The sequence below is a fragment of the Phyllobates terribilis genome, unplaced genomic scaffold (assembly GCF_046119375.1).
Source record: "Phyllobates terribilis strain yellow unplaced genomic scaffold, ASM4611937v1 Scaffold_5__5_contigs__length_657084704, whole genome shotgun sequence".
Classification (NCBI taxonomy): domain Eukaryota; kingdom Metazoa; phylum Chordata; class Amphibia; order Anura; family Dendrobatidae; genus Phyllobates; species Phyllobates terribilis.
The window spans coordinates 413,614,250-413,641,736 of NW_027362765.1; the positions used below are offsets into that span (position 1 = coordinate 413,614,250).

At 43.2% G+C, this 27,487-nt stretch overlaps 1 protein-coding gene across 1 annotated transcript; it reads right to left on the bottom strand.

The window, feature by feature from the left end:
- Window positions 1-2,898: 2,898 nt before the first annotated feature.
- Window positions 2,899-27,345, bottom strand: ACADSB (acyl-CoA dehydrogenase short/branched chain). Its single transcript, XM_073685144.1, has 11 exons — window positions 27,207-27,345; window positions 22,825-22,987; window positions 22,107-22,207; window positions 21,594-21,800; window positions 20,574-20,744; window positions 12,670-12,795; window positions 12,082-12,174; window positions 11,295-11,384; window positions 9,710-9,847; window positions 6,992-7,091; window positions 2,899-3,825 (listed from the first exon to the last, which is right to left on the bottom strand). Exons 1-11 carry the CDS (start codon window positions 27,234-27,236, stop codon window positions 3,755-3,757), a joined length of 1,290 nt encoding a protein of 429 aa, XP_073541245.1. The 5' UTR covers window positions 27,237-27,345; the 3' UTR covers window positions 2,899-3,754.
- Window positions 27,346-27,487: the final 142 nt, after the last annotated feature.

Below are 27,487 nucleotides of genomic sequence, written 5' to 3' on the forward strand. Positions count from 1 at the left end.
GGCACATACCGGGTAATTCTGCGAGAGATGTGAGCAATAAGTGGGTCCCAATAGGGCTGCCTAAAGGTGAGAAGGTGAAAGAAATCAGAGGCAAGGACCTCACAGAGTGCGCCAGAAAGGCGTGCTGTGCCAAAGGTTACCTGCTGAGAAGCGCGTGGGGGCATGGACATCACAACGCGGTCTCCACCGCTAGTTGGAGTAACCATAAGTGCAGAGAGGGAGGTTAATAAAGGGTCTAAAATGCAAAAGACGCGCGAATCCGAAACGCCGGACCGCGCATACCGGAAGTGCCATACGACGCAACCGGAAATGACGTTAGCGGGTCACCGTCTGCGTTCCACAGAGGGAGAGCGCAAACCGGAAGTTCCGGTTTGAAGCGAACAGGAAGTGACGAAAGCCGATGCGTTCCATGAAGGGATCACTTGCGTTCCAGGACGGTGTACATAGCCAGGGGAGGGAAACAACGAGAGGTATATGGCTATGTACACCGTCCTGGAACGCAAGTGATCCCTTCATGGAACGCACCGGCTTTCGTCACTTCCTGTTCGCTTCAAACAGGAACTTCCGGTTTGCGCTCTCCCTCTGTGGAACGCAGACGGTGACCCGCTAACGTCATTTCCGGTTGCGTCGTATGGCACTTCCGGTATGCGCGGTCCGGCGTTTCGGATTCGCGCGTCTTTTGCATTTTAGACCCTTTATTAACCTCCCTCTCTGCACTTATGGTTACTCCAACTAGCGGTGGAGACCGCGTTGTGATGTCCATGCCCCCACGCGCTTCTCAGCAGGTAACCTTTGGCACAGCACGCCTTTCTGGCGCACTCTGTGAGGTCCTTGCCTCTGATTTCTTTCACCTTCTCACCTTTAGGCAGCCCTATTGGGACCCACTTATTGCTCACATCTCTCACAGAATTACCCGGTATGTGCCCACTTCTGCCAGCTATCTTGTGTTCTAATTTTTCTTCCCCTTCCCCCCATACCTATGTGCTCCATCCCTTTGTCCCCTTCTCCCTGTCCTTCTTCTTCCCCCCCCCCCTCCTTTGTGATTTCCCTACATATTATGGAAAAGTATACTGTGTATCTATAAGATATATATTTCGCTTATGCATTACTGTGCACACTTGTATAATATAATGGGAAGGATTTCTGTTTCACTACTTATGATATGCTGTTTTTTCACTATGTCATCTAGAAATGATATTTGTATCGTTCTGTATCTAATTGTCTATGACATTGTCCTATTTTCTACAGTCAACTGAAGAAGGTCGCTAAGACCGAAACGTTTTGGTGTTATTTCTGTGTACAGATTTATTTCACAAAGTCAATAAATTTTCTCTTGCAAAAGGACGATTGAGTGCCGAGGCTCTTTGATCTGAATTTTATGGTGAGGCTGCAGGAGAGGTTTTCTTCTGATGACTCTTCCATGAAGGTCATATTTGTGCAGGTGTCTCTGAACAGTAGAACAATGAACCACAAAGCTAGAGTCTGCTAAATCTTTCTGTAGGTCTTTTGAGGTCAAGCTGGGGTTCTGATTTGCCTCTCTAGCAATCGTACGAACAGCTCTCACTGAAGTTTTGCTTGGTCTTTCGGACCTTATCTTGACCTTCACTGTTCCTGTTAACTGACATTTCTTAATTACATTTCAAACTGAGGAAAGAGCAACTTGAAAACACTTTGCTATCTTCTTATAGCCTTCTCCTGTATTATGGGCCTCCACCATTTTCATTTTCAGAGTGCTAGGCAGCTGCTTAGAAGAACCATGGCTGCTGTTTTTTTGGCATAAAGTTAGAGGAGGCTCGGTTTTAACAAAGCTGGGAAATTTTCATCACCTGGCATTTCCTAACGATGGTAGTGAACAAGCCATAACCCTTGTTAAGGTCTAATTAAGGTCTGAAACCTTGGTCAAAATTATCAAAGCACACAAATCTCCAAGGGTGCCCAAACCTTTGCATAGGCCCATTTCCCTTTTTTTTTTTTTCCATTTTAAAAAATTACAATGACTATATATTTATTTGCCTAAAATACAACTGAAATATGTCATCTTTAACAATATGCCTTTTAGAGATCATTTCATCTTCAACTTGCTTAACTTCACAATAACAGTGATTTTGACCAGGGGTGCCCAAACTTTTACATGCCACTGTATATTGGTGAAAGTACGACTACAGATACCCCCTTCGATCAGCCAGGGCTGTGGAGTCGGTAAGCCAAACCTCCGACTCCAACGCCAACTCCTCAGTTTCCATGACACAGACTCCAACTCCGAGACTCTCTCATACATGGCTCATGTTTAAGGGATACATTTACTGTAGCACAGATTCATCTCAGCTAAAAGTCTAGACCCTTAGATCAGGAATAGGACAGACATTTATAGGACATTTCATAACTTTCCCAAATTCTTATGAAAAAAATATTCCCCACAAACTGCAGTGAACTACTGTACCCAATTTATTATATATTTTAGGAGTTGGAGTTGGTCCATTTTATACCGACTCCACAGCCCTGCGATCAGCTGTGTGAAATGGCTTTGGAGCTCTATAACCAGGGTGCTGACAGTCCGACCACCATAATATAATATGGATTGCTTATCCTTCTGTAAGTAGATGGTTATATACCAAGTCACATCCCTTGGGCAACTGGCTGCATTCCCGTCTTCTTCAGCCCAGTGAATGTAACAGGACAATGTGCGGGTTCCCCTGTTTGTGAAAGGGCTTTCCAAATCTAAGCAGAACTATTTATTTGAACTTTTCTATACGGAACAAAAAGACAAAAAAATAAAATATTACAAGAAAGCGCTACCAGTTGTAACAAGTGCTGCCGTGTTCTCACCAAGACTCATCTCAAGAGCTTTTAGTGATAACCCCAACTTCTCAGATTTTTGGAAAGAATCCAACAGCAATCTTGTCACATTTGTAAGATTCACCACAATAATTTATTTACAGATACAGACTTTATAGCCACCACTAAACAGTCATTTGATCCGGTTTAAAGGGATAGTACAATAAATAAACACTAGTAACCTCTAGCTTAGCTCCTGCTGTTCATTCAGGAGACGTGGCTTATATTGCTCCACCCCTCAGCGCAGATCGGGCGATCAAAACCACACTGCCACATTTGGTCCCCAGAAAATGGAAGGGAACCAGAAAAACATAACTTTAGGTTTGATCTGTAGATTTAAAACAAACTTGACAGAATCTATGCACAATGACAAACAAACAATTTCTTTCTTTTTTATTTAGCGTCCTTATACAAGAAGACAATCGTTTTGTAAATGGAAGCTGTCCCTTGTGACCAAAGAGATCGGCTCTCTGCTCTGGCGGCTCATACGGAGGACCGCCCTTCCTAGGATGTTCATGTGCGCCAAATGGGACTTTTATATTTTTAAATGTCCAAACCTTAAAATAACAGTTTCAAAAGTTACTTTGTGCCATAGGCTTTTTGACAAGGAAAAATAATAAATCAGGAAGGAGGACGGCAGGTCATATTCTGCATTTGAAAAAAAAAAAATCCTCCAACTTGACCCAAATCTTTACATGGAGTAAATGCAGATATCTTTGCGTGAGATGCCCACCAGTAACTGGATTATCTATCTACCAATAACTCAGAGAAGAATAAATGAATCGATGAGGTAGCGGCAGTGATCAGGGGTGTTGGTTGACGATGATTCTGCATTGATACAGTTGTGGAAATTCATGGTTGAGAACCCGGTATCTCCTCTTAGGTGATGAGGACAGACGTGATGCTGGGTCGCTGCTCTTCAGTACTCCTGATCGATGAACTTGGCAATTGTGCTGAGTTGAATGTTGGAGGTTCCCTCGTATATCGTACCTGGATAACACAGAGCACCATTAACTAATATTACAGCTAAGAAAGAGATATACAAAAGGCTTCCTCGTACAAGGTATGCAATAAAGGGTTAGCCTCTGTTCACATCCTGTTAGGAGCAAACACTCTGTGTGCATGCAAAACACGTCCAAACGGTTACGTTCATCAGGTGGAGGCCAAAAAAAAGTGTACCTGGAATACATTGCTTTAACTTTTTTTTTTCCGTATAGATAAGTACAGACAACTAAGCTTTTCTATGCAGGCAATTTCAGCACTAAAATATATACCACGCAGTATACGCTTTTTACCATAGAAATCTATGGATCACATACACACAGTATGCCTATACCATATCACAAAAACAGCCACCATAAAAACGCACATTATGGATGTATAGTGAATGGAGAACACGTTCTAGTCAACGCATTTGGAAGTCAATCTGTTCTAATCAACACGTTTCGGATGAATCTGAAATGCATTGATTAGAGCGTATTCTCCATACATCAAGCATCAATTAAAAAAGTGTGTTTTTAGGCTGCCTGTGTATAAGGAAATTTACTAAGAAAGAAGACATTTTTCATCAGCAATTCCAGTGCTGGATCTATTTTTCATGCTGAGAAGTCGGGTAATACAGTCAACATATCTGCCTGGTGGAAAGACCTAATGTGACAATAACAGGGCCTAAAAGGTACAAAAAAACAGAAAAAATAACATATACAATTGTAAGTGATAAGGAGAAACTCTTGCTACTTTTAAAGAATATCCATCACCAGTTTGCCATTTTTATTTAATGAAAGAGTGGGCAGCTCCAGACTGGGAATTTTTGTGAATATAACTTATTGTCCTAAGTGCGCAGAACACGCCGTAAGGCGACCCGAACTTTTGAGAACAATTGGCGCTGAACTTCCAGGTTGTGGGATTACAGCCCCTCTCGCAATCAAAGCGCAAGCTCTCGCTCGTTGTACTCAACCAGTGCTGCCGCATCGTTCACTAAGTGGCGACCGAACACAAACCGCTCCAATGATTTTACCGTTCGGTCACTGCTTAGTGAAAGATATGGCAGCGCTCGGTTACAGCAAAGAGAGAGGTCCTGCGATAATCAGCGAGATCTCGAGCTTCCACTGCGAGAGGGGTTGTGGATGGTTGTCAGATCCTGCTGTGTGTGCTGTGATCCCACAACCCAGAAGTTCTATCTTTAAGAGGGCACGAGGGAGTGTACTGCACATATTGGAGAAGAACACAAAAAAAAAAAATCACCAGTCTGGGACTACTCACTCTTTCATTAATTATAAAGACTTGGGATAGATACTCTTTAACCCCTTCATCCCAGAGCCTGTTTTCACTTTCATACCCAGTCCAAATTTTACAATTCTGACCAGTGTCACTTGATGTGGTAATAACTCTGGAGCGCTTCAACGGATCACATTTATCCTGTGCTCTACACTGAGCACTAATATCGGGGTTTCCATCTAAATCTCTGAATGACTTGATTCAGATGAAACCCTCGAGGGATCCATTCACCATAATGAGGCAGCAGTTACTCTGCACTCCGTCTGGCCTCTGTTCAACGTTGTCCTTCTTTTCAGAAGTGCACAAAACTGTGGCTGACGGCACTTTTTTGCACGCCTAAAAAGACGGTCACGGCGGATCACAGGCCAGGCGGCGTCCACGGTGCCTCATTACAGGGAATCTTCCGCCGGGGGTTCCGTCTGAATCATGTATTTCAGAGATGTACACGGAAACCCCGATGCAAGGGCTCAGCGCAGAATAAATATGAGCCGAGCCTTACTGCGATATTTGGGAGGCAGAATGAACAAATCAACAGTAGGTGAAGAATTGGTTTTAGTTATTTTTTACGCCGTTCCTCGTGCGGTATAAGTGATTAGGCGACTTTATTCTTCGTGTCTGTAATCACACTGAGATACCAGATTTATACCGGGTTTTTATGTTTGGCAGCGGTCACACACAAAGACACGCTTTTTATTGTAAAAACTAGTTTTTGCATCGCCATATTTTGAGAGCTATAATTTTTCCATATTTCAGCCAAGAGTCATATAATGGCTTGTTGTTTTGCGGGACGAGTTGATGTTTTTTATTGGTACCATTTTTGGGCAAGTGACATTTTTTGATCGCTTTCTATTCCAATTTTTGGGAAGCAGAATGAACAAAAAACAGCAATTCAGGAACTGTTTTTTTTTTTTAAATATTTTATGCCGTTCCACTTGTGGTAAAATTGATAAGGCAGCTTTATTCTTGGAGTCAGTACAATTACATTTTTTTTTTTATGTTTTGTTGCTTTTACACAATAAAAACTGTTTTATAGAAAAAATAATTATTTTTGCATTGCTTTATTCTGAGAGCTGTAATTTATTTTTCCGCAGATGGCGGCTTGTTTTTTTGTGGGACAAGATGACGTTTTAAGCTATACTACTTTTATGTACAGTTGACTTTTTGATCGCGCTCCACTTGTTTTTGGCAACATGATGAAAAAAGTTTTTTTTGTTCACTGAAGGAGTTAAATAGTGTGACAGTTTTATAGGTTGGGTTGTTCCGGACGCGGCTATGCCAAATGTGTATTGTTTTTTTAGTTCGTTTTTTTTACATAAATATACCTATTTATTGGTTTAATATTTTTCTTTTTTTTGTTTATTTCTTTTAAGACTTTTTAAAGATAAATGTTAAATTTTTTTTAATTTTCTTACTTTTACACCAGCATTGCAATGCATTACACTGGTCAATGCTGCAGTGACAGAAGCCTCTTAGACCATGCTCTGAGCATGGTCTAACAGGCTTGCCATAGCTGGCTAACCTCGAGGTCATCATGACAACGTTGGGTTGCCATAGCAATGATCGGTCGATGACGTCGCGGCGGCGCTGATCTGAAGGGAGAGGAAGCGATCGCAGCATTTAGGGAGGTTAACTGGCCCGAGGCGGTGAGGGCACCACTCCTGGCCATGACAGCCGGTGCTCAGCTATAACTTGCATTGAGCTCCCGGTGGCAAATGTGTGTGTACAGCTCTTGTTCCCGCATGATCGCCATGACGTAAATTAACATCAAATTTCGTGAAGGGGGTTAAAGGTTTTGTGAAGACTGGGGAAGAAAAGGGGGACACACATACTGCTACTCCAAATACATCTCACTGCACGTACATATTGTGAGTCGTCTTACCTATCTTTGCATCCCTGTAATATTTTTCAATAGGATAATCCTTGGTAAATCCGACACCTCCCATCCACTCCAAACATTTACTGGTTGTCAGTCCAGCCAACTTAAGAGACAAAAAAAAGCATGGAGAATTATTTTTCTGATTTATAAGTTGCTTGTGTAGACAAAAACATAAAAAGTTATAGATAGCATAAAATAAAAGATTTAAAGTGACAGTCTATGGCTTTATAGTAAGGTACATGGGAACTGTCAGCAAACAGACTCTCTGATTATAACGATCCTACTGCTATGTTTAGTGAATGACTGTACACTGTGTGCAGAATTATTAGGCAAGTTGTATTTTAGAGGATTATTTTTATTATTGATCAACAACTATGTTCTCAATCAACCCAAAAGACTCAAATATCCAAGCTTTATATTTTTGGAAGTTGGAGTGGGTTTTTTTTAGATTTGGCTATCTTAGGAGGATATCTGTTTGTGCAGGTAACTATTACTGTGCAGAATTATTAGGCAACTTAATAAAAACCAAATATAATCCCATCTCACTTGTTTATTTTCACCAGGTAAACCAATATCCGTGCATAAAATTTAGAAATAAACATTTCTGACATGCAAAAACAAAAACCCCCAAAAAATTAGTGATGAATATAGCCACCTTTCTTTATGATGACACTCAACAGCCTTCCATCCATAGATTCTGTCAGTTGCATGATCTGTTTTCGATCAACATTGCGTGCAGCAGCCACCACAGCCTCCCAGACACTGTTCCGAGAGGTGTACTGTTTTCCCTCCCTGTAGATCTCACATTTTATGATGGACCACAGGTTCTCTATGGGGTTCAGATCAGGTGAACAAGGGGGCCATGTCATTATTTTTTCTTCTTTTAGACCTTTACTGGCCAGCCACGCTGTAGAGTAGTTGGATGCATGTGATGGAGCATTGTCCTGCATGAAAATCATGTTTTTTTTTTTTTTAACGATACCGACTTCTTCCTGTACCACTGCTTGAAGAAGTTGTCTTCCAGAAACTGGCAGTAGGTCTGGGAGTTGAGCTTCACTCCATCCTCAACCCGAAAAGGTCCCACAAGTTCATCTTTGATGATACCAGCCCATACCAGTACCCCACCTCCACCTTGCTGGCGTCTGAGTCAGAGTGGCGCTCTCTGCCCTTTACTGATCCAGCCTCTGGCCCATCCATCTGGCCCATCAAGAGTCACTCTCATTTCATCAGTCCATAAAACCTTTGAAAAATCAGTCTTAAGATATTTCTTGGCCCATTCTTGACGTTTTATCTTATGTTTCTTATTCAAAGGTGGTCGTTTTTCAGCCTTCCTTACTTTGGCCATGTCCCTGAGTATCGCACACCTTGTGCTTTTTGATACTCCAGTAACGTTGCAGCTCTGAAATATGGCAAAACTGGTGGCGAATGGCATCTTGGCAGCTTCACGCTTGATTTTTCTCAATTCATGGGCAGTTATTTTGCGCCTTTTTTGGCCAACACGCTTCTTGCGACCCTGTTGGCTATTTGACATGAAACGCTTGATTGTTCGGTGATCACGCTTCAAAAGTTTGGAAATTTCAAGACTGCCGCATCCCTCGGCAAGACATCTCACAATTTTGGACTTTTCAGAGCCCGTCAAATCTCTCTTCTGACCCATTTTGCCAAAGGAACGGAAGTTGCCTAATAATTAAGCACACCTTATATAGGGTGTTGATGTCATTAGTCAACACCCCTCCTCATTACAGAGATGCACATCACCAGATTTACTTAATTGGTAGTTGGCTCTAAAGCCTATGCAGCTTGGAGTAGGACAACATGTATAAAAAGTATCATGTGATCAAAATACTCATTTGCCTAATAATTCTGCACACAGTGTATAATGCTGTGAATGGCCTGGGGTCCCATGAAGACCTATGGGAGGCATTAGGCCTAATGAAAGTGGCCTGGAGGCCATATTGGGACACAAGCTGTCCCGGGCACTTTACAATGCTACATCAGGTGCCATGTACAGGCTATCCTCCTAGTCACAATACTAGAGGAGAATACATCCGTAATGTGGCATCTTATGGGACATAAAGGTCCAGTAATAGTCCCATACACCTCTGAGTGCCCTAGTATGGCATCTTCCAAGCAGATCCATAATCCAGTCATATGCATGAGGCCTATGGCAATGATTAATCAGGCCATGTGGATGTTAATATGTAAATTAGTCAAACGACCTATTCAGATTTTTTTTTTTACAATTTTTATAACTATTTCTTATATCCATTTTTCCAGCTAATTATTTTGGGTGGGAAAACGTAGCCCCCAATGTTAGCAAGCAGAGTAATATCTGACTTCCATTCCTGTAGCGCCACCTGTTGGTGATAAAATAGGATTCATTTAAAGACGATATTGATATTATAAAAGGAATAATCTAGGCAAGGCTGATGCCCCCTATGTAGCGCCTCCTGCAGGGCCTGAGGAGATGGTGCATGACCCCAAGGTTCAAGCTACGACCCCTTTATCTCTAATCATATAGCAGTGTAGTGGGGTAATTTGCTCTGATGTTTCCAGAATTCCCATAAACTAGAAATATTTCTCCATATAGAAAAGTAGTAAAACAATTTACTAGGAAGAATTCCTAATCTGTTCTGCACTAGGTCCAAAGTCCGACAGAAAGTCGGAAGGAAAAGGGAAAGTATTTGGAAACGGAACAATAAATCAGAAGATTGTGATTACCTCCGATGCAAAGTATTTTGCCATGCATGCCTCCTTCTTGAAAGGTCTTCCAGACTCCTTTAGTCTGGCTGCGTTATAAGTGAGTAGTCGGGCGGCTTCCAGCTGGGTGGCCACGTGTGAGATCTGGTGCTGCATACCCTGTATGGAGCAGAAGAAAGTGGAGATGTCGTAATAGTACATGGCAGGGGTATAGGTTTATATCCAATCATCTATATGAGGTTTGCGCATACCCCTATTTTTACGTCAGATTCCTCCCAACAAACCTTTAAGGACTCATTCAGACGTCGGTTTTTCACCAACAACGTGTACCCATTGTAGTCTATGGGGGCTACACACGTGTCCGTGCTTCACTTGCAGACCGTACGTCCGTTACTGAAAAGCAGATAATCCAGCATCCGAAACGGCAAGACTCTACGCACAGGCTCAATGTGGATTTTATTAAGGTCTGAATGAAGCGCTCCTTGGATGCTGGATTATCTGTTTGCCGTCGTCCTGTCTGGGGGGCTTCCATGCACGGGAGGGACCCTTATGGTCAAAAGTGGTTTTGATATTCGAGAAAATCACTGATGGTAAAATATAAAGTACTCTAGATAAATAAATAGTCACTTTGACCAATCTCTGAAGAAAATAAGGGCCAGCACACTGACAAAAATTGGTCCACACACCAGAAAAAAACCTTTATGTGTGAATGAGGCTTAAAGGTCAGTTTGGTCATTACTCGGTGCGATGTTCCCTTATGCCTGGATATCTTGCTGTATAGGTGCAGCACTACAGTGGGGAAAGCTGAACCAATAAAGGACATTTCTGATTTCAGAAGGTACCAACTCTGTGCAATGTTGTAACTAAATGCCAAGACATCCCCTTGAAATAGTCCTATGGTGTATGTAACTGCTGGGAAAAAATTGGCGCTGTGGTATACATACCGGCTGGAAAGGAGTAAAGATTGTGAATTGTACAACGACTGATGGCAGTTACAGCTTTTGTACAATAAAATTGGCTTCATAAAAAAAAAACAAAAAAACAAAACCTAGGAAATAAAAGCCACAACGGTCTGAACAAGTGAAAGGGTCGTACATGACTATAGTACTGATCACTTATTAGAATGAGTCATCGATACCAGATTGGTTGGGTCTGACACTCGTTGTTAGCAGATCCCACAGCCGTGTGCAGAGCAGGGACGGCGCGGCTCTGCACGCTGTATAGTGACAATCTTCTGATTCTGCAGAGCAGCTCCTGCTGAAGTGAATACCACCGAGCTGCCGGAGCTGAGAAAGATCACTATACCGAAAAGTGCAGACCCCCTACACGTGTGAACACGCAGCACCTGCAAACAGCTGATCAGTGTGGGTGTCAGGCTTTAATAATAGATGGCCAATGTCATAGAACTGGACAGCCCCTTTAATCTTCTAATTATTAAACTCAGATGTCAGGTCGGAGCATTTCTGCTGTTTTACAGACCTGATAGTCAATCCAAAAAATCTCCATTGTATTGATGCAAGATGCAGAGGCAGGACATATTAATGGCTTGTATATTAAAAACTAATGGTAACATATAGAACGTAAAGTAATAAAGACGGGCACAAACCTGAAAGTCGAATATTCTCTTTCCAAATTGGATCCTTTGTTTGGTGTATGGGATTGTGTTATCAAAGCAGCCCTGTGCCAGGCCCACCATCTAAAAATCAATGAGATATTGTTACAAATAATATAATTTTGAAACAACAAAAATATATATTTTATTGCAGGAAGGGAAAGCTGTGTCTGGCCCCCTCCTTAAAGGGGTTGTTCGGACATAAGATATTCATGACGTATGGCCACCCAGGAGGTAACAACAGTTAATTGGTGGGGGTGTAGGGTATCGGACCCCCACCGTTATGATATTGATGACCTATTCTAAGCATAGGGCATCAATATCATATGGCATATGGTGCATTGACCGAAAATTCCAGCAAAGTCTGCATACACTAACATGGAGATTTATCGGCAAATTTCACACATTACATTCCTGCTGCATTTTGAAGTGATGAAAACACAGATTAATTTGATAAAGATCAAGTGCCATAAATTTATGGCTCTAAGTCTTGGGTTTTTATCAAAACAGTGCTAAAAAAATGCACAAAGCCTCATGCAACCATGTAGGTAAAAAAAAAAAAAGTTATGGCTGAGAGATGGAGAGGCAAAACTGAAAGAAAAAAAAGTTACCGTTCATCATCAGGCCGGAAAAGGCCTTAATGAACGGATTTCTTTGTTTTCAGTGTTTGTTTGGTGCAGTTTTTATTTGCAAAATTCACACCAAATCTGCAACGACTGACTCCACAGATAGAAGTCATTTTAGCAGCTAAGAGAAGTGGACGTATTCCAGCCGCCATCACCTGGGCTGCAATTCCAATCCGGCCTTCGTTCAGCATTCCTATGGCGTATTTGTAGCCATGTCCTAGTTTGCCGAGCACGTTGCTTTCTGGGACCTGAAAACAAAAATTAAAAAAAAAAGGAGATGGACTAGAAATCAGGGAAATCAAACAAGTTCATCCACGCTTTAAATCGCCAGTGTTTCTCTGGTTATCTCCTTCCACTAAACTCTGAATTAATAGGGATTTTTATACTTTGCAAACTGCAAGGTCGTCTGATCATGTAACGTTCATTGTGACAACACATCGCTAGACTGCAGCGGCCAAGAAAAATCACTACGAACACAGAGCTTGGCCATCATGGTCATGATATGTTTTGTCACTATGAAGGTGAAAAAAAAAAACCCAATAAAACCAGCGACCTGCGCCATTCTAACTGTTGAGAAACTACAACTACCAGCATGTCTGGCTGGGAGCTGTAGTTCCACAAGAGCAGTATTACTACAGGTTGCTGTCCCCTGAACTAGACAGATGGGATTGGTGGTGTAAGTATAATAAAATGTCCATCTTAATATTTTAATCACAAAGCATTTCTCCTTTGCACACTCATACCTTAACATTGTCGAAAGTCAGCACACATGTTGAGGACGCTCTGAGTCCTAGTTTATCTTCCTTTTTTCCGACATGGAATCCTTCCGTTTCCTTTGGAACAATGAAGCAGGTGATTCCTCGGTATCCCTGACATATATATAAAAAAACGGAAAGTCATCAATCCAGAGCGGTATCCATATGTATGGCTGTAAGGTGTCCTGACTGCGCGGTTACCCTTCACCTCCTCCAACTGGCCCAATGATGGAGGAAAGAATCCGACTGTTTTACCCAATGAACGTTTCAATCATGGACGTAAAGATGATTATTAAGGGGGCTTTCCACTAGAATGATCTCTTAGGGATAGGTCATCACTGTCAGATCTGTGGCGGTTCAACTATTCATTTGATTAGCAGCTGATCTGCAGGACCCGGGAGCGGACATGGACAGTGAGACGGCTGCGCTCTTCCACTCCTTACACCGTTTACCCCCGAAAGCTGCAAACAGCTGATTACAAGGATGCCAGGTGCCGGACCCCCACCGATCTGATATTGATTAGAGATGAGCGGTGTTCGACTAGAACTGTTCGCCAATCTCAAATTCGAGCTGTTTTGGGCGGTGTTCGAGTTGTTCGACGAACCCGAACGATTTGCAAAAAATTCGGCTGTTCGAGGTTATGTTCGATAACTGTTCGTGCACCAAAAGCGTGTCCTGCATGTCTGGCGCTATTTAGAGCACCAATCATGCAGGGATTGTCTGCCACTCACTGTAATGCCACAGCCATGGTGGTTGTGGCATTACAGTGATTGCCCAAATCGATGGGAACAGTGCTCACAGTGAAACATGAAAAGCCGGCAATTCATCAGCGGCATACACCGGTACCCGACAATTTAGAACAGAAAGAATAGAGCTTCACACATAGATTAGATAGATAGAAACATGTCAGTCACATATATATGAAGTACAGTGACAGTGTTGCTTACTGTACTTGTCATTTAGTGTAAAGGCTTTATCAAAAAAAAATAATAGTGTTTTCATGCACCGTCTCTTTAAAAAAGCCGGCCGGCAATTCAGCAGCGGTACCCGACAATTTATAACAGACAGAATAGAGCTTCACACATAGATTAGATAGATAGAAACATGTCAGTCACATATATATGAAGTACAGTGACAGTGTTGATTACTGTACTTGTCATTTAGTGTAAAGGATTTATTAAAAAAAATAATAGTGTTTTCATGCACCGTCTCTTTAAAAAAGCCGGCCGGCAATTCAGCATCTGTACCCAACAATTTAGAATAGAAGAAACAGAGAATCACACATAGATTAGGTAGATAGAAACATGTCAGTCACATATATATGAAGTACAGTGACAGTGTTGCTTACTGTACTTGTCATTTAGTGTAAAGGATTTATTAAAAAAAAATAATAGTGTTTTCATGCACCGTCTCTTTAAAAAAGCCGGCCGGCAATTCAGCATCTGTACCCGACAATTTAGAATAGAAGGAATAGAGAATCACACATAGATTAGATAGATAGAAACATGTCAGTCACATTTATAATAAGTACAGTGACAGTGTTGCTTACTGTACTTGTCATTTAGTGTTAAAATAAAGGATTTATTTAAAAAAAAATTGGCGTGGGGTTCCCCTTAATTTTAGTCTCTAGCGGAGGTTAAGCAGACTGCTGGGGCAGATGTTTGAAGCCTGGGAAGGGGGTAATACCCACGGAGCTTCCCAGGCTACTAATATCAGCCCCCAGCGGAATACCTAGCCTTTACTAGCTATTAAAATGGGGGACCCCCCAAAAAAATGACGTGGGGTCCCCCCTATTTTAATAGCTAGCAAAGGCTAGGCAGACAGCTGGGGGCTGATATTAATAGCCCAGGAAGGGTGCCATGAATATTGGCCCCCTCCCAGGCTAGAAACACCAGCCGTCAGCCGCCCCAGAAATGGCGCATCCTTAGAATGCGCCAATTCTGGCACTTAGCCTCGCTCTTCCCACTGCCCTGTAGCGGTGGCAGTGGGGTAATAGGGTTGGGGTTGATGTCAGCTTATAATGCCAGCTGACATCAAGCCCAGGTTAGTAATGGAGAGGCGTCTATAAGACACCCCCATTACTAACCCCATAGTCAAAGTTAAAAGAAAACACAAACACCCAGAATAAAGTCCTTTAATTGAAATAAAGACACATTCCTTTATTGTTCTAAATTAAACCATACTTACCGTCACGCCCATTCCAGCTGAAGCCAACGATCTCCTGCAATAAAAGAAAAATAATAAAGCAACATCATCCTTACCTTTCCATGGTTCCCACGACAGCTTCAGCTCTGCTACATCGAGAAAACAGGCTGGACCGCAGCAGAACGCCGCCATCCAGCCTGTCATCCCGCAGACACTGAGAAGCGCAGGCATTCTTGCGCTCTGCAGTGTCTGGCTGTGACGGCATCCAGATGAGCCGAGGTCATGTCCAATGAACTCGGCGCACCTCATGCACGTCACTGACAGCGTGGGAGAATTCTCCTGCACTCAGCACTTCAGCGTGAGAATTCTCCCACGCTGTCAGTGACGTACATGAGGTCAGCTGAGATCATTGGACATGAATGAGCTCACCTCATGCACGTCACTGACAGCGTGGGAAAATTCTCCTGCACTCAGCGCTTCAGCGTGAGAATTTTCCCACGCTGTCAGTGACGTGCATGAGGTGAGCTCATTCATGTCCAATGAACTCAGCTGACCTCATGTACGTCACTGACAGCGTGGGAGAATTCTCACGCTGAAGTGCTGAGTGCAGGAGAATTCTCCCACGCTGTCAGTGACGTGCATGAGGTGAGCCGAGTTCATTGGACATGAACTTGTCTCATCTTTATGCCGTCACAGCCAGACACTGCAGAGCGCAAGAAAGCCTGCGCTTCTCAGTGTCCGCGGGATGACAGGCTGGATGGCAGCTTTCTGCTGCGGTCCAGCCTGTCATCTCGATGTAGCAGAGCTGAAGCTGTCGTGGGAACCATGGAAAGGTAAGGATGATGTTGGTTTATTATTTTACTTTTATTGCAGAAGACATTGGCTTCAGCTGGAATGGGCGTGATGGTAAGTATGGTTTAATTTAGAACAATAAAGAATTGTGTGTTTATTTCAATTAAAGGACTTTATTCTGGGTGTTGTGTTTTTTTTAAATACTTTACTAGAAATTCATGGTGGTCATGTCTAATATTGGCGTGACCCCATCAATTTCGGGCTTAGGGCCAGCTGATAATGCCAAGCTGGCCTTAACCCCTTTATTACCCAGTGAGCCACCGCACCAGGGCCCTGGATGAGTTGGGTACAGCGCCAGAAGATGGCGCTTCTATGAACGCGCCATTTTCTGGGGCGGCTGCGGACTGCAATTTGCAGCGGGTGGGGCCCAGAAAGCTTGGGCCTTCCTGCGCTGCGGATTCCAGCTCCCAGCTGCCTAGTTGTACCTGGCTGGGCACAAAAATAGGGCGAAGCCCCACGCATTTTTTTTTAAAATTATTTCATGAAATTCATGGAATAATTAAGAAAAAAAGGGCTTCCCTATATTGTTGTGTCCAACCAGGTACAAATAGGCAGCTGGTGGTTGGGGGCAGCCCGTTCCTGCCTGCTGTACCTGGCTGGACACAAATATAGTGCGAAGCCCCACGTCAATTTTTTTTAAATTATTCCATGAATTTCATGAATCTAAAAAAAAAATGCGTGGAGCTACGCCCTATTTTTGTGTCCAGCCAGGTACAACTAGGCAGCTGGGGGCTGGAATCTGCAGCGCAGGGAGGCCCAAGCTTTCTGGGCCCCACCCGCTGCAAATTGCAGTCCGCAGCCGCCCCGGAAAATGGCGCGTTCATAGAAGCGCCATCTTCTGGCGCTGTACCCAACTCATCCAGGGCCCTGGTGCGGTGGCTCACTGGGTAATAAAGGGGTTAAGGCCAGCTTGGCATTATCAGCTGGCCCTAAGCCCGAAATTCATGGGGTCACGCCAATATTAGACATGACCACCATGAATTTCTAGTAAAGTATTTAAAAAAAACACAACACCCAGAAAAAAGTCCTTTAATTGAAATAAACACACAATTCTTTATTGTTCTAAATTAAACCATACTTACCATCACGCCCATTCCAGCTGAAGCCAACGATCTCCTGCAATAAAAGAAAAATAATAAAGCAACCTCATCCTTACCTTTCCATGGTTCCCACGACAGCTTCAGCTCTGCTACATCGAGATAACAGGCTGGACCGCAGCAGAACGCTGCCATCCAGCCTGTCATCCCGCAGACACTGAGAAGCGCAGGCTTGCTTGCGCTACTCAGTGTCTGGCTGTGACGGCATCCAGATGAGCCGAAGTCATGTCCAATGAACTCGGCGCACCTCATGCACGTCACTGACAGCGTGGGAAAATTCTCACGCTGAAGCGCTGAGTGCAGGAGAATTTTCCCACGCTGTCAGTGACGTACATGAGGTGAGCCGAGTTCATTGTCGGCTCATCTGGATGCCGTCACAGTCAGACACTGAGGAGCGCAAGCATGCCTGCGCTTCTCAGTGTCCGCGGGATGACAGGCTGGATGGCAGCGTTCTGCTGCGGTCCAGCCTGTCATCTCGATGTAGCAGAGCTGGAGCTGTCCTGGGAGCCATGGAAAGGTAAGGATGATGTTGCTTTATTATTTTTCTTTTATTGCAGGAGATCGTTGGCTTCAGCTGGAATGGGCGTGATGGTAAGTATGGTTTAATTTAGAACAATAAAGAATTGTGTCTTTATTTCAATTAAAGGACTTTATTCTGGGTGTTTGTGTTTTTTTTTTTTAACTTTGACTATGGGGTTAGTAATGGGGGTGTCTTATAGACGCCTCACCATTACTAACCTGGGCTTGATGTCAGCTGGCATTATAAGCTGACATCAACCCCAACCCTATTACCCCCTGCCACCGCACCAGGGCAGCGTGGAAGAGCGAGGCTAAGTGCCAGAATTGGCGCATCCTATGGATGCGCCATTTCTGGGGCGGCTGACGGCTGGTGTTTCTAGCCTGGGAGGGGGCCAATATTCATGGCTCCCTTCCTGGGCTATTAATATCAGCCCCCAGCTGTCTGCCTAGCCTTTGCTAGCTATTAAATTAGGGGGGACCCCACGTCATTTTTTTGGGGGGTCCTCCATTTTAATAGCTAGTAAAGGCTAGGTATTCAGCTGGGGGCTGATATTAGTAGCCTGGGAAGCTCCGTGGGTATTACCCCCTTCCCAGGCTTCAAACATCTGCCCCAGCCGTCTGCTTAACCTCCGCTAGAGACTAAAATTACGGGGAATCCCACGCCAATTTTTTTTAATAATAAATCCTTTATTTTAATACTAAATGACAAGTACAGTAACCAACACTATTACTGTACTTATTATATATGTGACTGACATGTTTCTATCTATCTAATCTATGTGTGAAGCTCTATTCTGTCTGTTATAAATTGTCGGGTACAGATGCTGAATTGCCGGCCGGCTTTCTTAAAGAGACGGTGCATGAAAACACTATTATTTTTTTTAATAAATCCTTTGCAGTAAATGACAATTACAGTAAGCAACACTGTCACTGTACTTCATATATATGTGACTGACATGTTTCTATCTATCTAATCTATGTGTGATGCTCTATTCCTTCATGTCTAAATTGTCGGGTACCGGTGTATGCCGCTGCTGAATTGCCGGCCGGCTTTTTTAAAGAAAGCGTCTTCTGAGCAGTTTGTCAGCTTTTGGACACCTTTGAAGGTGTTTTCTATGTGTTCCTATGTGTTTTTGTTTGCCTGCCATTGGTTTTAACGGTGTTCGACGGTGTTCTAAGGTGTTCGACGAACAGTTCCTCGAACATCCCGGTGTTCGACGAACCGAACCGAACCCGAACACTACGGGGGTGGCTCAACACTAATATTGATCATATATCTTCAGTATAATTGAAGTGGAAAACCCCTTTACTGATTGCACCACCATTGGATGGTCTCTAACAATTTTTTTTTGTACAAAGATATCAGAGACTTTTCAATAAAATGCGAGCAGGAAGTGTCCTCTCATTGTGACATCTCATATCCATATGTCAAATTTGGGGATGATGGTGTGATATAGGGTGTAAATCATTAGGGTGTTCCTTTAGACTCCGGATCAGAGAGCTGCGGGCCTGGTCTTTACATGTATTACAGACAACCATTTATTTAAACGACAGTTGTAGTTATAAAAGTAGATTGGCAATGTTTATGAAGGATCTGCAACAATCACCTGATCGCAAGTTCAACCTTAGAAACGTTGTCACAATGAGACAACACCATATGAATATACTGACAGAAGTCCAGTACACCTATTTACAAGCAGAAGTCACTGGACAGGAACTCACTGTCTATGGCCCTGCTGGAGGCGGCTCGGTACCGGGCTCCACTATCTCCAGCAGTCCCTTAGACAATGAATGGAGCAGAATTACACAAGCTCGACCTGTACCAAGCCCCGCACTACAGATTGCAGCAATCCCATAGTGAATGATAAGTTATTCACTATCCTACATCCAACAGCGGATAACTTTCATTCTCGGGAAAACTCCTGGGCGATTTTCCGTTTTTTCCTCCCCTTCTTCCAAAAGCCATAAACTTTTCATTTTTACGTTCACATAGCCGTAGGAGGGCTTGTTTTTTGGGGAATGAGTTGTACTTTTGAATGACACCATTCATTCTGCTGCATAGTGTACTGGAAAAGTGGAAAAAAATTCCAAGTCTGGTGAAATTGCAAAAAAATTGTAATTCCACAATGTTTTTTATTTTTATTTTATTTACCATGTTCAATATATAGTAAAATTGACCTGACAATATGTTTCCCCAGGTCAGTAAGAGTAAACAGATACCAAAAGTGTATAGTTTATTTTTCAATTTAAGTGGTAAAAAAAAAAAAAAAATTCTGAAATTTGTCCAATTTTTTTTTTGCTTTTGTCACCATTTTCCGAGACTCGTAAAGTTCTCATTTTTCGGGATTGGGAGTCGGGATCGGGATTATTTTTTGCATCTTGAGCTGACGTTTTTATTGATACCATTTTGGGGTAGATACAATGTTTTGTTCACCGCTTCTTGCATTTTACTGCAATTCTGCAGCGACCAAAACAAACATAATTCTGGGGTTTTGATTTTTTTTTTCTCTTTACGCCGTTTACAGATCAGATTAATTTATTTTATATTTTGACAGATCAGACATATCTGAATGCAGCGATGCCAAATGTGTATTTTGTATTTATTTATTTTTTTGTTTTATTCTTAATGGGGCAAAAGGGGGGTGATTTTGTGTTTTATTTTTTTAATATTTTTTAAAACTTTTTTTGTTCACTTTTTACTGTATTTAATAGTCCCCTTAGGAGACTTCAAGCTGCGATCATTCGATCGCTTCTGCTATACATAGCAGTGCTATGTATAGAAGAAATCACGATCTCCTATGAACATTGGCCATAGGCTGGCGTTCACAGGAGGATCGTGATGACTCACGGGGGTCTTCAGCAGACCCCTGACTGTCATGACAACTCATCTGCGCCCTGCGATCACGTGACGGGCGCACTGATAGGCAGGATCAATGACGCGCTTCCGGTCTGCACATGTTAAGTACTGAGGTCAGTGATTGACAGCAGTTTTTAACTGGTTAACAGCTGCGGGTGTATTTTGGATTCATCCACGGCTGTTAAAGGCATCTGATGGCTGATTACATCAGCCATCAAATGCAGGCTCAGCGTGTGAGCCCGCATCAAAGGCAGGGACAGGGTTGATGACATAAATGTACATCATAGGTCGTGAAGGGGGTTAAAGACCGCTAATGACAAGTAGTTAAAGGCAAACTGTCATAAAAGTAGAATCTTGATGCTGATAAACAGAAACAAACCAACAGAAATGAAGATGTCTCAGCACAGAGGAGCAGAACCTACAGCGGACACATCTGCGTTTGCCATCACAAGGAAGACCCCCGCTTGTTCAGAGTTACTGATCCACATCTTGGAGCCGTTGATCACGTAATAATCCTTGTGCTTCTGAGCTGTGGTTTTCAGGGAGAAAGCGTCGCTGCCAGCCCCGGCCTCCGACAGACAGAAGCTTCCCACCTGAATGGAAGGATCAAACATTAACGTCACCGTCATGGGGTAAAAGGTATTTGTGCTGCATTCACATGGTGCCCGGTATTGCAGCTCAGCTGCCCATCCAATATGCTGTCGATTTATGACTGGTGGGGGTCCGAGACTAATACTGAGAATGAAGGGTGTCACAGTGCCGGTTTAGTGCTGCATCCCTTCACAGCCACATTCAAGTGAATAGGGCCGGCCGCAGGAGAACCCCACTATATGGTCTCAACATAGAAGTTGGCTCAGCATGGGACCAGCACTGCATCCCCTTCATTGTCTAGATGAGTGCGAGTACAAGAGGTCTTCCCCCTACAAATCATAAAGTCATGTCATATCCATGTGTTATGTCATTACTTTATAAGATGGACATAACCTCTTATAGACTATGAACGACATCAGTACATACAAAATAAAAATAGTCTACAGCTCCTATATAATGGTATGTGTCTCCATGGTTACAGACCGCAAAAAAAACAACCTGTGTAGTCTGATCCTTCAGTCATAAGTTATCCCCTTTGATCTGCTCCTTCTCCTACTGTCTGTAGGTTATAGGGTGGCATACGTGTAGGATGACTGCCGGATCTGACTTACTTCTAGTATAAAACCATGGAAAGACATAAATTAAACAACTATTTCTATTTTTTAATGGTGAAATAAAAAGAATGGTAGCAAAGGTGGACATCATTTTAAATGCAGTTATATATTAGCATGTGTATTTTAGGAATAGGGGATTTGTAGTTCATTGGCACTGCCATTGTGAACGGACGTATCTGTTTAGGAAGCCTATACTTATAAAGTCCTTATAGGTATTATTGGACCTCCATTCCTCACCGTGTCTTTGCACAGCCTGGGCAGGTACGTCTCTTTCTGTTCTTCTGTACCTAATCCCTGGAGCAAGGAGGTGATGAGGGTATTCTGGATGTCACAGAGCACGGACACGGATGGGTCCACCTTGGCTAACTCTTCAATCACAAGAATCGAGGAGAAAAAAGATGCTCCTGTACCACCATACTTGGGATCCACCTCTATACCCATCAGCTGAAAAAGAGGGGAGAGGTTAAAGGTTAACACAAAGCAAATCACAAAACATAGTTTATTATAGAGGTGAGAGCTGGACAGCGAAAGTGACCGTCTGACAAATATGAGGGACAGAGGAAAGGTCCCTTTACTTAAAATGCAGGAGACTGATTCACCCCCCATCAGGTAAGTTGAATTTCGATGAACAACCAATGTGTCGCCCGTGGAGGTGTCTAGTGTCGGCTATACTTACAACTTGCCTAAACACACTTCCTCTTGGCTATGGATGTAGGGGGTAAACTTTTAGCTAACAGTTAAAATACCAACCCCGAGCTCAAACATTCCTTGAATGACTGAATTGTCCATTTTTGATTCAGCGTCCATGGCTTTTACAAGTGGTCCGATCCGGTCCTGGGCAAATTTTCGTACTGAGTAGAAATAAAAAAAAGCTTAGAAGAGACACTGGAGTATCACCAGCAGGTACGACAGCAATAAGAAAGCTGGTGAAAGGTGCACCTGATGCACTATAAGGCTACGTTCACACGCAGCAGTTTTTCTTCTCCATTTTTTTAATGGAAATTAAAAGCGGCTTTATACAGCGCCAGCAAAACCTGAAATTTCAGAAATCTCATGCACATGCTTGTTTTTTTTCCGATTAAATTTGAGAATTGCTGCGATTTTGATATCTGCAGTGAGTCAATTCTTTCAGTGTTTTTGCAGCGCTTTTTTTCACCCACAGAAAGCAGTGAGAAAGTGAAAAAACACTGCAAAAAACACAGCAAACCATTCAACATTTTCTGGTGAATAATACTAACTTTATTAAAGGTGTACTGTAGACAAAGCACACGTGTAATCCGCACTCTAAAAACAGCACGAAAAATGGCGTTTTGAATGCTGCTATTTTTACTGTCAAGAGAGCAGGTTTTGGCTGCAGTAAAAACGCTGCATGTGAACATGGCCTATATTCATATGTTCCATTTTTTGAATCTTGCAGCTCTGTGATGATAAAGGGGCAAAGGGAGAGGAGTGTTTTTCCCAAATTTACCCATGTCTCGCAGCATGCCCTCCTCTTCTGTGAACGTCTCCAGTGGAGCAAACATGGCTCCTTCCTTGGGTTCTGCAGCCAAAACATCGGCTTTAGAAGACTTTAAGCGACAATGGAGTTTCTTGGATGTAACCAGACAGGAACGCAATCCTCTGCCCAATAACTAAAACAAGAACAAAAACATCAGTACAAAGTGTCAAAACCACCTGAAAACAGAACGGGTACAGTTCTAGGGTCTTCCCGGACCCCCTTCTGTTATTGAGTTGTAGACACCGTTTGCAGTGATTTCCTTTCCACACAGATTATATAAAATGCAGCATTAAAATATTCGCAAAACGTGCTTGAAGGCCCAACACAGAGCCAACTTCAAAGTTATATGCGCCCTTGATGTTCCTCTTCACTTTCCAATTTTCCTCCTCCCCCTCCAAGAGCTATAACTTTTTTTTCTTTTTTAGCTGATAGAATTCTATCAGGACTTGTTCTTTTTTTTTTTTTGCAGTGTGAACTGCAGTTTTTATCAATGCCATTTTGGGGCACACCGAACTTTCATTTTTTTTTATTTATTTATTTTTTAGAGAAATTACCAAAACAAAAAATATATTCTTTATGTATTTCAGCGCTCAGTTAAAAGTGTTTAATATACATATTTCGTATATGTGTTTATTCAGGACTTCTTACCAGATGAACAGTTATACAGGCGGTAATACCAAACCATTTTATTTGCATTCTGAGAATAGATGTGTAGTGTTGCTAACAGAGTGTCTTTGGAGTTCTTGTAAAACATGTTCGCGTTGCCACTGCTGCATGTCTCAATCCTTTTAGACAGCCGCAACACATACAGAGGGATTCCTTGCTTGTTAGGCAATCTCTGCATGTTTTGAGGCTGTCTAACAGCCGCGGCGATACAAACATATTTGACGAGACGCAGAAGATACTCGGTTAAGACTCGAACGTGCTCGGATAACGCCTTATCCAAGCACGTTCGCTCAACACTATAGGAGGAGTGATTAACTTTTATTAATCTTTTTAGAAACATAGAATTTTTTTTAACATTTATTTTGGTTTATCCATCTTTTATAATACCTAGCTATTGACAGAAGTCCACGGTGGTAAAAATGTCATTGTCATAACGTCACTGGCAGCCAGCAATCATGTTTCAGAATGGGTGTTGGAAGGCATTTTTCCCCCAATTCCAGCCTTTTAAATGCATCTGAGGCCACGGCCCCACCATCAGTATTTGGTCAGTATTTTTTCTCAGTAGTGGGAGCCAAAACCAGGAGTGGGTGATAAATACAGAATTGGTGACTTGTTTCTATTATACCTTTTCTCTGATAGCCAAAACCAGGTGAGGAACAGAGAAAAGGTATAATAGAAACAAGTCACCAATTCTGCATTTATCACCCACTCCTGAGAAAAAATACTGACCGAATACTGACCAAATACTGATAGTGGGGCCATGGCCAAAGAGGATAACCTGTCGCAAGTCAGACTCTCCCATAGCAGCAGCCAGACTCTGGATATTCTGGCATATGGCACATTCTGTATATGGGCTCTTTCACACGTCCAGATATTTCCGGTACTGGAAAAAACAGTACCAGAGATATCCATGTGTCCGTATGTATGTTATGTGTGGCAACCGAGAGGCGTCCATCACTCAGTGAGCTCAGTGCTGGTCAGGGGCCCGCTCGCTACAGTGAGTCATTCTCCCCGGCTCCTCTGCGTGAGCGGTCAGATGGATTACAGCGGGGGACTTAGGACAGGTGAATTTGAAGACCCGGGGTCTTTTGTGGGTGTAACGCCACTCACACAACACAGGATGCGGGTAACACAGCGTGGCAACACTTTATTGAACCACAAAGCGGATAATAAACACATAGAACAGTCCCAGCAAATACCCAAGATGGTACAACATTACACAGTCTCACCCCTCCTTTTCCGCCCGCCTGGATAGAACAGCTGCGACTTCGGAGACTTCCAGGACCGACCACCCCAACCAGTTGCCCCCCACTTTTAGCGGGCCCCCACAGAGAGGAGATAGCAGAAAGCTTAGGAAGCTAGCAGTCCATCGAGTTACAAGACCAGGAGACCCGAGGGTCCCACCCTGGCCTCTCCGAGAGTTTCCATGGGGCCACATGACCGGTGGTTCCCAATCTGCCTTCTCCAAATGTCTCCATGGGTTCCAGGCGACTGGTGGGTCCCTCCTGGCAACCTCAAAACAACATATGCATGGGGCCAGATGACTTCATAATCCCAACCTGGTCACCCCAAAAGTATCCATGATCTCTCTGTTGGTCAGTGGAGCAGATCCGTATCTTTCCAGTCAGGGCCGATACACTAGGCTAGAATCATGTAGAATCCAAATCTGTGTCTCTTTGGATGGATCTGCCATGCAATCCATCTACTGTCCTGAAGGATGTCTCTTGTTCTCCTTGTAAAGTCTTTCTGATGCTCCTTGATTCTGCTTCAAGTCTGACTGCTACAGAAGCACATGTCCCTTAACAATAGTTACAGTTGTCTGTGCAAGTACACATTCACAGGTAAGGGTTTAGGTAGGGCATTGCTCACAGGGGTCAGCTATCATTGTTTGAGCTAATCTATTTACATAGTTGGTATCACAGGGGCTATTGTAAATAAACATTCAGCTGACCTAGTATAATATGTAATTAGCATAGTAACAAACAACATTGTTCACTGAACCAAGAGGAGACAGCAATCAGGGTTATACAAATACTGGTCTGTCCTTTAGAAATACACAAACATATACAAGTCAATTTAAACACAATAGTGTATTTGTCTTGCATTAACAAATCTAATTGGCTGGCTAATTAAGATTATAGGCTGTATCATCACAGTGAGTATAAGGATTTGTTTTATTTTATTCTTATTTTTACAGGTTTTGGACACAGCGGTAGCAAAATACTACTCTCAAAGTTGTCCCCTGCTCATGCTGATCACAGCGCAAGCAGGGGACAATGAGGAGAGATGCCTGCAGTACCCAGCGCTTGGGAACAGAGCGAACTGTACAGCTGATTCTCAGGCGCCGGTACATGTCACACGGATGTCATCCGTGTGCACGTGTGAGGGACGTTTTATGGCCCGTGCTGCGGGTAAAAAAAGGACATGTCAGCGTGTTTTGCCCACAGACACACGGTTCGTGGAAACACACTGACATGTGCACAGACCCATTCATTTGAATGAGTCCATGTGTGTCAGTGTCTCCGGTGCGTGTGGAAACGGAAACCACATGTACTCGAAACACGGACGTGTGAAAGAGCCCTAAATCTGTTTTCGTTTTAGAGCCTACCCCATACATTCTGAGTGCACAGCTGCATGCAGCACGTGTATGGTTGATCTCCCACAGGTGCGGTGACCATAGGCACTTGCTTGTGTTCGCTGGGTGCTGAGGTCGGCAATCTCCTCCAAATGCCATGTTGCAATCATGCTTAAAGAGGTTGTCCACGACTTTAACATTGATGGCCTATCCTTAGAATAGGCCATCAATGTCCGAACGATAGGCGTGCAACACCTGGCATCCCTGCCGATCAACTATTCCCTGTGTCAGCTAGATCAGCTCAGTTGCGAAGCCGCACAGCTCAGTTGCGGAGCCGCACAGCTCAGTTGCGTCGACTATATGGTGGCGACGGCCGGGTATTGCACATCCACCTCCTATGCACATCACCAGGATCAGATCCTTGTCCACATGTTTTTTTTATTGCGATAGAATAAAGAATGGCAAGCATCATGGCTATCTGCTCATCCTTAGAATTTGTCCACATTTGCGACTTCGATCACATGCACCAGAGCTGCAGTGGATGTAACAGTATGCTCAGCATCCCTTCCTCCCTCTGCTATCTCAATCTCCTGCCCTCCAGACTTCACCAGTCTCGGGACGACAAACACTGCCACAGTCGGGTGTACAGACACATGCGCATATTATCTGCTGCAGATCTTCATGAATCCGCCCACAAGTCTCCATCAAAATAAGAGACAACATTTTAGCTTTTGTTGCGTGCAGATTTGTGGCGGATTTTAGCGCAGATTTGTTGCCTGTAAACCCAAGGATAAAATATTTCTCATGCGAACTTCCCTGCAGATTTGATTTGGAATATTTCCAAAGCAAAACCCAGACGTAAAAAAAAAAAAAGTTGCGGCTTGAAATTTACCAAAACTGGTGCAAAGAGAAAAAAAATCTGAGAAGTCACCCATAGCAACCAGAGTTCAGTAATCTGATAGGTTGCTATGGCAACTGCAGAAATGTGTGCACCAAATTTTGACAAACCTTTCCCCCCTCCAGTGTAGCGAATGTCCACCCTCATGATGTGTTCTCATATAGATGGAGAATCCAGCCACCAGTGACAGCGCTCACTCCTTGTCCTTCTCACCTGGGCGCTACGACACTGAACTCCAGCCATTTGCACCCTTCAAAAACACAGCCCTAACCTCGCGAGAGCTAAACCAGCGGGACACCAGGTCTCGCGAGCGGTCATCCCGGAAATAATGCCGTATTTTGCGTTCCAAGCCTCCTTCGGAATTAGAAACTCTCCCCGAAGTTTTATTTTAAATAAACGAAAAAAAAAATAACCTTGAACGACGTCTCCGGCGGTTTCTGAGATCGTTATATCCGGATTTGTTGTTGATTATGCGAAACTAAATGCTAAAGAGA